The sequence below is a fragment of the Bos javanicus genome, chromosome 9 (assembly GCF_032452875.1).
Source record: "Bos javanicus breed banteng chromosome 9, ARS-OSU_banteng_1.0, whole genome shotgun sequence".
Taxonomy (NCBI): domain Eukaryota; kingdom Metazoa; phylum Chordata; class Mammalia; order Artiodactyla; family Bovidae; genus Bos; species Bos javanicus.
Window position 1 is genome coordinate 50,451,208 of NC_083876.1, and position 13,006 is coordinate 50,464,213.

The 13,006-nt window shown below is 42.6% G+C and overlaps 1 protein-coding gene across 3 annotated transcripts in view; it reads left to right on the top strand.

Moving 5' to 3' along the window:
- The window catches only part of FAXC (failed axon connections homolog, metaxin like GST domain containing), a 70,149-nt gene that overhangs the window by 24,024 nt on the left and 33,119 nt on the right, over positions 1 to 13,006 (top strand). For all 3 annotated transcript variants that reach the window (XM_061427747.1, XM_061427746.1, XM_061427748.1), the window contains one exon: positions 2,863 to 3,086. In XM_061427747.1, the coding sequence (XP_061283731.1) occupies positions 2,863 to 3,086 (224 nt within the window). The remainder of the gene's footprint in view (positions 1 to 2,862; positions 3,087 to 13,006) is intronic.

Genomic DNA, 13,006 nt, shown 5'->3' on the forward strand with positions numbered 1-13,006 from the left:
TCCACGCCAACCATCAGCCTGGGAGATCGCGTCCTCTATCATTTCTCTACTTCCGGTCCTTTCCTCACCTTGCCACACATCTGATTATGTGTCTCATCTGCCAACTTGGCTTTCAAAATAAGTCTTAGTCCCTTTTTAGCAGGCACATCTTGACCCAATTCTTGCCCATCCTTCTGGCTCCAGCCCTTCCAGGCTCCCTCAGGCATCCCAGGCCCCACCTGCCCATCCTGAAGTTCTTGCCGTTCATGGAGCAGCTGGGATGCTTCATGCACACGCCTCTGCCTCTGGTCTACCTAGTGAACTGCTGCTCATTCTTCTAGATCAGTTGTGCTTGTGATCAAACCCATGTGATTTGCCTACAAAGAATGAATTCTTTTTTATACCAATCTATCTGTTTAGAGCCACCCCAGTCCTCATTTTTACACTTTAGATGCTTCCTGGATGCTATTATTACCTGGTCATGCTTAACTTAGGGTAATTTTAGTTTTATTTTCAGATCACTGACTACTTCCAGAATAATCAAGGATGGAATTGGCCTTTGTACTGTGAATTTAAGTCTATTACTAGAATCAAAGTGCTGATTAGTGGAATATGAAAAGTGACCCTAATTATTGCAGGTATAAAAAGAACAACTAGAAAAGCATTTTATTTGCACATTTATAAAAAAATGCGAGAATAAATGAAATCTTTTATATCAGAAGTTTTATTGACTCTCTACATACTAAGTAGTTACCATTTTAGTGTACTTTTTCCTCTTTTCAGTCAAAATTTCTTGCCTCCTCAATACTTTATTTTGAGATCCTTACTAAAAGAGGTGCACAAATCTTTCTAATGAGATTTGTAAGCATCTTTTAAAAAGCTGATAAAAAAGAGTTATAGTTGTAGAGTATGTTGACATTGGTTGTGAGACTTTTTAGTGAAAATCAGGAAGACTTTAAAAATTAGAAAAATCTGTTTTTTCCCCCTTATTTTCATACTTTAAAGAATAGAACGGTATAAAATGATCAAAATATCAGGATCTTATTTTCTGCTTTTGTTTCTTTTTCTTGAGATAGAAAGTAGCTACAATTAGCTATCACCCCTTGTGTTCTCTCTGTAAAAAGTATTTTCACTCCTCTGATGTTTTCCAAGTGACCATTGCTGCTGTATCAACCAGCAGTGGGAGATGACTCCAGTACAGCTTTTATTGCTCACTGTGAGGAAGAGCTAAAATATCTCTTTTACTTTTTAACGCCCACAGCTATGTTTTTCTTAGCCTCCAGTAGGAAAACCTTTTAATTTCTATCTACCAACACTAGGAACCATAAAAACAGTCTGGCGATCACCCCAGGTTCAGAGAACAAAATCAGCAAAGGCCTGAGTATTGCAGCCAGCACACCACACAGGCAGCTGTTAACCACTTAGCTGTGTACACAGATCACATAGGAGCCTCTGGACTTTCTGCCACAACCATCACCTAGTTGGGAAGGGTGATCCAACCAAGTTCCTTTGGTATTTCTATACTCTCTAGGGTCCTGGAGAACAAACTGAAGCAGAGAGCTGCCTTTCTGCAGAATGAGTCATTTGTATACTATTTATAATTTACATAGTTCATAGTAAACGTGGACAGCTATAACTATTCCGTGAAAGTGAACTTGTTAGTCGCTCAGTTGTGTCTGACTTTTTTTGTAACCCCATAGACTATAGCCCACAGAGGAGGCTCCTCCTCTGTCCATGGAATTCTCCAGGCAAGAATACTGAAATGGGTAGCCATTCCCTTCTCCAGGGGATCTTCCCAACCCAGAATCAAACCCGGGTCTCCTGCATTGCAAGCAGATTCTTTACCATCTGAGCCACCAGAGATTCTGTCAAAAAGGCAAAAAGATTTCTTTTTGGAAAAAAATCCTTTTATATCAGGAAATATAAAATGTATACACAAAGTGTACAAAACAAAAAATGTGCAGCTTAATCAACATGGAGCATAAAAAAAAATGAAATAATGCCATTTGCAGGAACATGGATGGACCTAGAGATTATCATACTAAGTAAAGTAAGCCAGACAAAGACAAGTATCATATGATATTGTTTATATATGAAATCTAAAATAATGACACAAATGAATTTATTTACAAAGCAGAAATGGACTCACAAACATAGAAAACAAACTTATGATTACCATAGGCGGGGAGGGGGACAAATTAGAAGTTTGGGATAAAAATATATATACTACTATATGTAAAATAGATAATCAACAAGGACCTACTGTATAGCACAGGGAATTATATTCAATATCTTATAATTACCTATAATGGAAGAGAATGTAAAAGAGAATATAAATATGTGTGTATATATACGTGTGTGTCTGAATCACTTTGCTGTATACCTGAAACTAGCACAATATTGTAAATCAATTATATTTCAATAAAAATGAAAAACACAGAACAGGCTTGTATAACCATCGCTTTGATCAAAAAAGAATGAAACCAGCACCCCAGTCACTGCCATCTCCTTCCCATTGCCACCCCCTGCAACCCACCCACATAGGTACTCACTGTCCTTTTAAAACCCTTTTAAAGTGGGTTTCTACTTGTTTTCTGTGGGGCTGCCTGAGAGAGAGCAGAAGCACGGCCTTGGGGGGTTGGGGGTCTCCGGGCAGGTTCAGAGGAGGCTTGTTGGATAGTAGCATGGCAAGCTATCTGACCCTAAGTCCAGGCATGGACTTGAGTCTATTGTAGTATCTGCCATGCAGACTGCTCTTTGTAAAAGCTGCCATGATTCAGTCCTCTAGCATGTGCTGAATTCCCAACCCCTCACTGGAAATTGACTCTGTGGACCTGCTATGTATCTAACACACAGTAGTAACTTCTTTCCACGCAATTCCAGGACCTTAGCTTATTGCCAGTGGGTGGACAATCTCAATGAGACCCGGAAGATGCTCTCTCTTAGTGGTGGCGGTCCCTTCAGTAACCTGCTGAGGTGGGTCGTGTGCCACATAACGAAAGGAATCGTGAAACGCGAGATGCATGGCCACGGCATTGGCCGCTTCTCCGAGGAGGAGATTTACATGCTGATGGAGAAGGACATGCGGTCTTTAGCAGGGCTTCTGGGTAACGTACCACACCTTCTATTCTGCATTTTTTATCCTTTTTGCATGATTAGTAAAGCACTGCTGGTTTACTGCTTTAAAGCTTTATTTTGGTTGATTTCTTTGCTTCTACATGTAGGTTGCAGTCCCACCTTTTAACCAAGTCCCCTAATTTTCAGGAACATGTGTCTCTCTTCTGAATCACTAGAGGGTGAGTGTTTCTAGTGTGGTGAAGCTCCCGGTGAAGAGAACATAGAACGTGGCCTAGCATTACTAACTGGCTGTAAGTGATGGTATTTCTGAATGTGTTGTGAGCCAAGGAGGAATTTGAGCAAGGAAGCGCCTCTATTTATAAATGGGTCAGGGTGAAAGGCTATTTATAGACATGTCTGCTCAGAAGATTTGACTGGGTACTGTTGACCTCCAGCTAAATGCCAACCCAGCCCAAGTGAATGAGAAAATTTGACATTTTCTCACGTCTTTCATTTCTCTTTGTAATCTGAGTCCTCTTCTTATTAGCATGTTTGAGCTCTTCTGATTTTGTATTTATTGCACCCAGTGGGTTTAACTGCGCTTGGGAAGCCTCTCAAAGAGAAGCACCGAGGGGCCTCTCTCCATGGGTGCGTGATGATGCTCAGTCGAGTGACCCACCTTTGCTCACCTGGTCGGCTGGTGGCTGGGCTGATGTGACATTGTCCTGAGTGAGGCTTGAGCCTTAGCTCTGACAGTTCACAAACGGATCATTTGAATTCGGCTTCGATGTGTGAAATAATGGCCTCTCCTGGAAACAGTTCGTGTATACGGAACCAAGGTCATAGGTCCTAGTCCTTCAGAGCTGCCGATTTTGTCCAGCGACTGTGGTTTTCCTTGGGCCTTCCTTGGTACCCTCATCTCTGTTCTGGAGCACATTAAGTACCTCCTCCAGGAAGTGGAGTTTCGGATTTGTTTTGTTCAAACCTACCTCGTACGCAGGAACTGGGGGGTGTTCTGTCACCTATGCAGAGTGACACACTCTGACTAGCTCCTTCCTGCTCCTTGCTGCAGATGCTTACTGGACCTGGAGTCCTCCCTGGAACCTGCAGAAGGAGATCCCAGCAGCACACCCAGCTCTTGTTCAGCTTTGTTGTGGGAGCAACAGCAAGGGTGGGTGGGCCTTGATGTGCTGGGTTCCTGCTCTAAACAGACACTCCGAAGCCCCGCCTGGCTTGGAGGTTGATGCTGTCTGGACCTGCTGGTGCTTTGTTTCTGTGGGCCCAGGTGGGCCTGCCTGATGTAGGTATGAGTGGAATTTGCCTCCAGTTTGTCTCGTTCCTTTGGAAACTTAGTACTGGACTCTGGGCCACACAGAAGCCAGTGGAGAGAGGACCATTTCTTCTCAGCAGTGGCTTCATCTGCTCCTGGCTTCTTCCCCAGTTTTCACTGTAGGGAGCCCCAGAAAGCCAGGAGTTGAGCTTCCAAAGTGAAGATAGTTCATCTCTAATGGTTTAACAGTGCTGGTTCCTTAACCAGAGTGGGGTGATCATCTCCCTTCTAGAGCATTTTTGGTTGGGGAACTTGGAATCAGGGTGGTAGTCATAGGATAACACCAGTGTCTCTTCCATGTTTGATTTCTCCCCACTGCTGGTGAGATGGGAGGCAGTTGCATCACTGATTGCTAGCCTGGGTCCCTGGCAAGTATCACAATGGCATTCTGAGTCCAGATGAGTTTCTAGGATGAGAAACTGAGTGGGTTATTTGAAAAGCTAAAGTTTGCTAGAGTTCTATTCTGAATGGGGGTCCAGGGAGCAGTCTGGTTTTGAATTCTATCATAAGAGAAGCACATTTTCTGTGTCTAGGGAAGAAAGGCTCTCTGGCTGAGCATCATAATTTTCTTACTAAATGAGGCAGAAAGCATCTACTTTTCCCTTCACCCAGGATATAGCTTACTTATAATATCCAGCTGTTTTATGATGTTGCTCTTGGAGGCTGAGGGCAGCATGGACTATGGAGTCTCATCATTGAAATCAGTTTCCTGGGCTTTGTGAGTTGAAGTCATACTCGTCCTTAGGAGGCTGACTTCCAACAAGGAGATGTATTAAAACTCCAAGCTTAAGCGTACAAGTACTTGAGGAGAAAAGGTCTTTTTCTTTTTTAGGAGCTGCTATTGAAAGAGCCCTGCTGGCTCAGTAGTAAAGAATGTTCCTGCCAATGCAGAAGATGCGAGTTTGATCCCTGATTCAGAAAAATCCCCTGGAGAAGGAAATGGCTAGCCACTCCAGTCATTTTTGCCTGGGAAATCCCATGGACAGAGGAGCCTGGCTGACTACAGTCCATGGTATTGTGAAAGAGTCAGACAGGACTTAGCAACTAAACAATAACAACAACAATGGAAAGAGCCAAATAATAAAGTAGAATTTGTAAATGAAAGTGAGAAAAACAAGCTGGTTTCCAGCCAACTGTATTAGGCTAAAGTGAAAGTGAAATGCACGTTTCCCTCCTGGTCCGAGGCTTTATTGATTCATGAAAATGGCTCGGGGCATCTTTATTTTTCAGAGTCCTTGTTGCCATTGGGTTGGCACATGTCAAAAAGTCAGATCTATTGGTTATTTGAATAAACATCAGTGTGTAATCTTGGCTATTTAATAAAGAGTAATGGGATGTAATTCTTTGGAAGGAATGATGCTAAAGCTGAAACTCCAGTACTTTGGCCACCTCATGCGAAGAGTTGACTCATTGGAAAAGACTCTGATGCTGGGAGGGATTAGGGGCAGGAGGAGAAGGGGACGACAGAGGATGAGATGGCTGGATGGCATCACTGACTCAATGGACATGAGTCTGAGTGAACTCCGGGAGTTGGTGATGGACAGGGAGGCCTGGCGTGCTGCGATTCATGAGGTCGCAAAGAGTCGGACAGGACTGAGCGACTGAACTGAACTGAATGGGATGTAAAGTAGTTCTTTCAAAGGAAGCAAAATGAGTCACTTGCCATGTGTATGCTTCATGTCACTCTTATCAGCATGTAGAGTTACAATGTGGTATAGTTTTTCAGAACGACTGTATTTTGCTGTTGAACTAAAAAATAAAATCATTTAAAATTTGTTTATTTTTCAATTTGTAAATAACTTTGTTTTTCAAATATATAGATATTCAACTGATCACTTAGCTCTTAGATAAATAATATGTGAAAGTGAAAGTTGCTCAGTCACGTCCAACTCTTTGCAACCCCATGGAATGTAGTCTGTGGAATTCTTCAGGCCAGAATACTGGAATGGGTAGCCTTTCCCTTCTCCAGGGGATCTTCCCAACCCAGGGATCAAACCCAGGTCTCCTGCATTGCAGGTGGATTCTTTACCAGCTGAGCCACAAGGGAAGCCCAAGAATACTGGAGGAGGTAGCCTATCCCTTCTCTGGCAGATCTTCCCAACCCAGGAATCGAACTGGGGTCTCCTGCATTGCAAGTGAATTCTTTACCAACTGAGCTATCAGGGAAGCCCATAAATAATATATAGAAGATTAATAATATATAGGCTTTGTGACTAGTAATAGAAAAATCTCTAACTCTTTTTGAACCTGAAATACTTTTGGGGTCCCATCTGTCCAGACTGAAAAGGCTTGCTATGGAGCAGAAGTGGTGATGCAGTATATTAATTTTGTATCTTGCAACTTCACCGAATTTATTGATGAACTCTAGTAGTTTTCTGGTGGCATCTCTAGGATTTTCCACATATAGTATCATGTCATCTGCAAACAGTGACAGTTTTACTTCTTCCCTTCCAGTTTGGATTCCTTTTATTTCTTTTTCTTCTTTGATTGCTGTGGCTAGGACTTCCAATACTCTGTTGAGTAAAAATGGTAAGAGTGGTCATCCTTGCCTTTTTCCTGATCTTAGGGGAAATGCTTTCAGCTTTTCACTGTTGTGTATGATGTTAGCAATGCGTTTGTCACATATGGACTTTATTATAAGAGAACTGGTCTTAGAGTGTTGGGACTGCAGAGCAGGAAGCTGGGCTGGGTAAGAAATAGATTGGGGTGAGGATCTTGTAGCTGCAGTACAAGAACTTCCCTCATTGGGGAATGTGCCTTAGGTTGTTGCCAGACTGCAGTTTTATAGTCCTTGTTTTGTGGTTCTCAAGCGCCTGATTGCAATATGAAGCTTTTGGAAAGCAGCTTTTGTCAGGTGGACCGGAACTAAGGAAAGGTGAAGTGGTAGCTCCTCGTGTGTGGGCGTTGGGGGTGGATGAAGCTGGACCGAGTTTCTTCTCATATCTCTGACTGCCCCTCAAGTTCAGGCTGGGCAAACAGTCTGCAGGATGGGGGTGTAGGTAGTAATTCATACAGTTATGAAGGGGTCTTCAGGGAGCCGTGCATTTATCTGATCATAATGAAGCAGCACAGATGACTGAACTCTAGTGTTTCTTTGCTTTTGATTGCACCTTTATAGACCCTGCATAGTGACACAGCACTTATGGGAAAAGCAAATGAATAATTGGCAAATAGAGTTGGTTTGGGAGACATAATCATATAGGGGATAGAATAATAAGAATACAATTTCAGTTATGAGGCTCAGTTGGGCACTGTTGGTGGGCAATAGATACCTGCTGGATGAATGAAGGAGAAGAATGAATGAATGTCTGGAGATGTTTAGCAGCCAGCCAATGAGGCGCTCCAGGATCTGTGCATCTGAGGGTACTTTCTGAGCAAAATTTGAAATCTGTGAATGCTTTTAAGAGGCAGGATCAGAAATAAGCCTGGGCTCTCTAGGTGGAAACTGAAAAATCCTATGAAAGAATGTTCTTTTTAAAAATATATATATACATTTAGTTTATTTTAATTGGAGCCATGGCTGGAGACCTTACATGGGAGACTGTACTTGGAATGATTGGAATGCAGACAGAAGGGTAATGCCTTTGACTCAGGACTGTATGAGTCTGACTGTAGGAGCGTAGCTGCCTTCAGCTCTTTGTAAGGGACTGTGAATGAGTTGGGGATATTTATTGATTTATTTTCGACTGCGCTGGGTCTTCCTTGCTGTGCATGGGCTTTCTCTAGTTGTGGCAAGTGGGAGCTACTCTTCATCGCAATGCACGGGCATCTCACAGCAGTGGCTTCTCTTGTGGGGCACAGGCTCTAGAGTACAGCTTTTCCATAATTGTGGTGCAGAAGCTCAATTGCTCCTCAGTGTGTGGAATCTTCCTTCACTGGCAGGCGGATTCTTTACTGCTGAGCCCCCAGGGAAACCAGATCCTCCTGATTTCTGCATCTGCAGTTCAGCCAAGCCTGGATCCTATAGTACTATGTTTAGGACATGAGATTACCTGAATCTGTGGATGTGGAACCTGTGGATATGGAGGGATGACTGAGGGACTTACTTGAGCATCTGCGGATTTTGGTATATGTGGGAATCCTTTAACTGATATCCTAAGGGACGACTGTAATTACTAGATAATTAAGCCTTTCAGGGTTTTTCCTTAAAAAAAAAAATTACGAGAATTTTTATCTATAAAGAGGATTATAATGCTGAAACATTGATTATGATTATTAATAGTATGGATTTTTTTTGTCCAGAGTGCTTGGTTTTTGTTTGATACGGTAACAGGAAGCTTAAGTTACTAGGCACTCACCACTCTCTTTTTCTTCATCCTTATCTGCCCCCTTATATTGTCAGCTTTCCCTTCTCTTAGGGCAGCTGAAGGTTTAACCGTGACAGAACACCTATAAATTGGCTTATCCTTAGGTGGCTACTTATGGATCGTTTGTAAGTAATTTGCATTTTTCTCCAGAAAGAATGATGCATTTCATCCTTTCTCTTTGATCACAGGCATACCCAATGAAATTGTTACTACTGCAAAGGGTGCTCTAAAGAGCTGAGCAGAGAGCTGTAATGTCAGGAGACTGAGGATTGTGGTTTGCAAGAGAGCTCAGAACATTTAAAGGTTTTTTTTTCAAGGATGCAAACTTAAGTGACAGCGAGGATAAAATCAACACTCAACTCATAATTTGCTTCTACATAAAAAGTTGAATTGAAATCTAAATTAAGTGAGAAGGTCAAAAGAGAGCATTTCAAGATTTTTAAACAACTAAAGACTAACAGGAAAACGACCTGAACATTATTTTTGTATCAATTATGCACTGGCTGCTATGCTAGGCTCTTGGGAAACAAAGATGAATAATAATGGTATAAGAGTGTCCACTTTCAGGAAGCTTATAGTATATTGGAGCTCATGTTTCTAGGCTGACAATATCCTAGGATGTGAAGAATTTCCCCATGTGATCTTAGAATTCTGACTGTACTCTTTCAGAAATGAGGAGGCTAGGAAAAATGTCAGAAGATGGAGATAGGAAATCATCCTTGTTTCCAAAAGAGGGAGAGAGAAAGTAGATTCTCATAATGAAATAAAACACTAGAATGAATTATTGAATAGATGGCTGGTTTTCTTGAAGGACTATTATTGGTTCATTGCAAATGTCATATCAAAAAGTGATTGCAGTCGTCCCTCTGTGTCCATGGGAATTGGTTCCGGGACCTGCTGTTAATACCAAAATCCGCGGATGCTCAAGCCCCGTTGTTGGGTCTTTGTATCTGTGGGTTTCACATCAGCAAATTCAACCAGCCTTGGATCATATATGTGAACAGTGTATTTACTGAAAAAAAATCTGCATACAAGTGGACCTGCAACAGTTAAAATTCATGTTGTTCAGGATCAGCTGTTTATTTTTCTTGACTTGCTGGGCCTACTGATTGGATAGACAATCTCTTGATTTCTTCAAGAAATTGGAGACCATCTCTCATGATATGCTTGTGGAAGATGGCTCATTTTCAAAGGCCGCTTCATGGATGCCTATGGTACCACCAAGGTTTCTTGAGTGGTTTGTTGTGGGGGAGAGGGATCCCTTGATGGCTGGACTCTTTCTACCCTTTCTTCACTTAGATCAGCTCCTCTGTTACCTCTCTGTGTATTGGGAATCTGTTTCATTTTGTTTGATAGAGAACTTCCCCTACCAAAGAAAAAAGTTGGAAACCCCCTGGATTAATTGGTGGTGGATGTGCGCTTGGTTGAGTATCTGTGTCCTCACAGTACCCATTAAGGGACTGATATCCCCTGAATCTCCAGGGACGCTACTCTTGTCTTTTCTCAAAGATCTATTGACAACTTCAAAGACAACTTTTTTTAATGGTTTTTAAATGACTCCAAGTGGAACGATAGCTAAAAATTGGATGGAAAAATCAGGAATCAAAACTGTCAACCATAACAAGAAGAAACCCAGTAGGGATAAATGTCAAATTCTATACTTAGGACCTCAAATTGAATTGCACTAATACAGGGTGGGGAGAGATATATGAAAAAAGATATGAGGATTTTAGTTGACTTCAATCTCAATATGTCACCAGCATGATGGACTTCCAAAGAAGCTAATAAAAATGTAGCCTGTTTAAACAAAGCATAATGTCTTGGATTAAGTTGTTTCCTCAAGGAAGCCTTTCTGGAACTTTCTCCCAGACTGTGTCAGGAGAGCCTGTTCCCTGCTCCCAGGCCCCTGGTGCTTTCTCCCCCAGAGCACTTCCGGTACTATCTCTGAATGGTAGGCTTGACTGTCTCCTCAGCTGGACTGGGTGCCAGGCCTGGTGGATAAGTTTCTGTCTCTAGAGCCCGAACAAGCCCCTGGTGCATATGAGGCTTTTAGCAAGTGTTTGTTGAACAAAGGATGCAATACTCAGTTCTGAGGTCCATCTTTTAAAAAGAACGTGGCCGAACCTGGGTGCATCCAGAGAAGGGTGATTAGGAAGGTGGTTAGTCTCAAGATAATTTCCTGTGAGGAAGAAAGTGGGCATAGATAGTCTGGAGAATTGCAGATATAAGGGTCATAAACTAGTTTTTTTCCCGTTATTTAAGAGGGTGCCTTAGGTGTTACTGCAGGTGATGGGCATGTTTGGGCAGAGGAAAGGAGGGCAGAGGGGTGTGTATGAGGTGAAATGACAACAGATGGCAGCTCAGGGTGTGACAGCACTGTAGAACAGACCCATCTACAGTTAGAAGGGCTTGTGACAGAGAGGCCTGGTGGGCTACAGTCCATAGGGTTGCAAAGAGTCGGACACGACTGAAGCGACCTAGCACGCGTGCATGCACACATTTGTCATGTGGTCGGAGCCACTGTTTTTTATGTGCTCCAAGAGAGTGAGGACCACCATCCAGATAGCCGGGGAGTCTTTTCACAGGCAATATGAAGCTTAACTAGAAACTGTAGTGGGGATCCTTTCAGTTCTGATGGTTTGATAATTTTGTATTCATTCTCTAGAGAAAAGAGCAGAGGCGGGTTTCCACGTTATAAGACGAGGCAGAGTTATTCACTCATGTTCTCGTTCATCTCTTGGATTGAGATTTATGTTTGGGCTGCCACTCATGACTTCCAAAAGCAGAGTGCTTTAAATGATCTGCATTTACTCTGTGCCCCTTGTTTTTAAATCTACTTTTTGAACAAGGTTGATTTCCGATAAACCTCTCTTCTAACCTTCTACTTCTTTTGAAGTGATTTTTACTCCAAGGCTTTTGGACAGTAGCACAATTGTTTTTTGTTTTTTAAGAGAGCTTGGGAATAGGCTGTTTTAATAGCTGCTCATCCTACCCTGTTTAATTGCATCATGTAAGCTGCACTGCCTTCTCATGAGGCGTTCAGGCTGAGGCTGGGAGCCTAGCTGGCACGCAGCAGCCACACGCCATGCCTCCCAGTGAAAGTGGCAGGGCAGAGTCTTCACAACTGGCAGCAGAAAAAGATGAGAAACATTAGGTTATATCTATGTACATATTAGCATATTTAGCATATGTTGAGTAACTGAACAGAGGGCAGAGGAGGAGAACAAAGACAGGAGTAATTATGCCTGTCAATCTAGCTTGAAAGAGAAAACCCACAGATAAAGAAGAATATAACAGACACTATAAGGTATGTTCTGGAACCTCAAAGCAGTGTTTCCTAATGTAGATTCTAAGCCCTTTGCAAATTACAGGGGCCTGTCTAGGACAGTGGTTCTCAGCCTTCATTGCTTATTAGGATCAGGGCTGGGAAAGGTATTTTTAAAATCCAGGAGGTGATTCAAATATGTTTGTCATTTACTATAGGGCAGAGAGAAGGGCGGCTGTGTGTTCTGGGAAGGAGCCACATGAGGGAACTGTGTCTTGGTTAGGGTGACCCTGGTTGGGTCTGTCTGCATGGGCCTTGGCCTACTCCTTCCTTCTCTCCATGTCACAGACCTACTATGCAGACTTCAAGGGTTTTTTGTGTGTGTGTGAATAAATTTTAGACAGTATTTTTAACAGCATCCTGAAGATGTTGTAGTCTTACAGCACCCGTGGGAGTTAGTTATTTCAGATGAGAAAGCCCAACGGGAGTCGGAGTGGCTAGGGAGCCAGTCTCGGGCTGTGCAGCTAGCTAATGAAAATGCATTTCTTTTGCTTCAGGACAACTTCTGTGTCTGTACATTGGTGGCTTGTTTTTAAAGTCACCTGCAAGAATAGTAATAATTTGACTTGGAAACCATAAATTTTATTTTTACCTGGATTGATGGGGTTCCTGTGAGAACTTAAGCTTTGTACAGATTCATACCGGAATCTGATGTGACTGAAGTGAAGTGATCCATGTACTCTGAAAGATCTTTACATATTGTTGAGTAACTAAATTGCTGCAGCTTCTAATGGAGAGGGCCATTAGCTCCAATCCTCAGAGAGCAGCAGCTCTTCTCTTCAGGCATCACATCCATTCCAGGCTTCCAGAAGGAGGGAGCAATGGAGGCCTGGGGGGCCTGGCCACCTTCAATAGCCCGGGATTGATTGGTGGGGCCAGGCCCTGCTCTTGTTAAAATCTTTATACCCTTATGGGGACTATACAGCTGTGGCCTTGAGTTGTGGCTGATTTCTTTTCTAGTTTCATCGTTGCTATCTCAGTTGGTAAAAATGTGTTGATTATTAATGA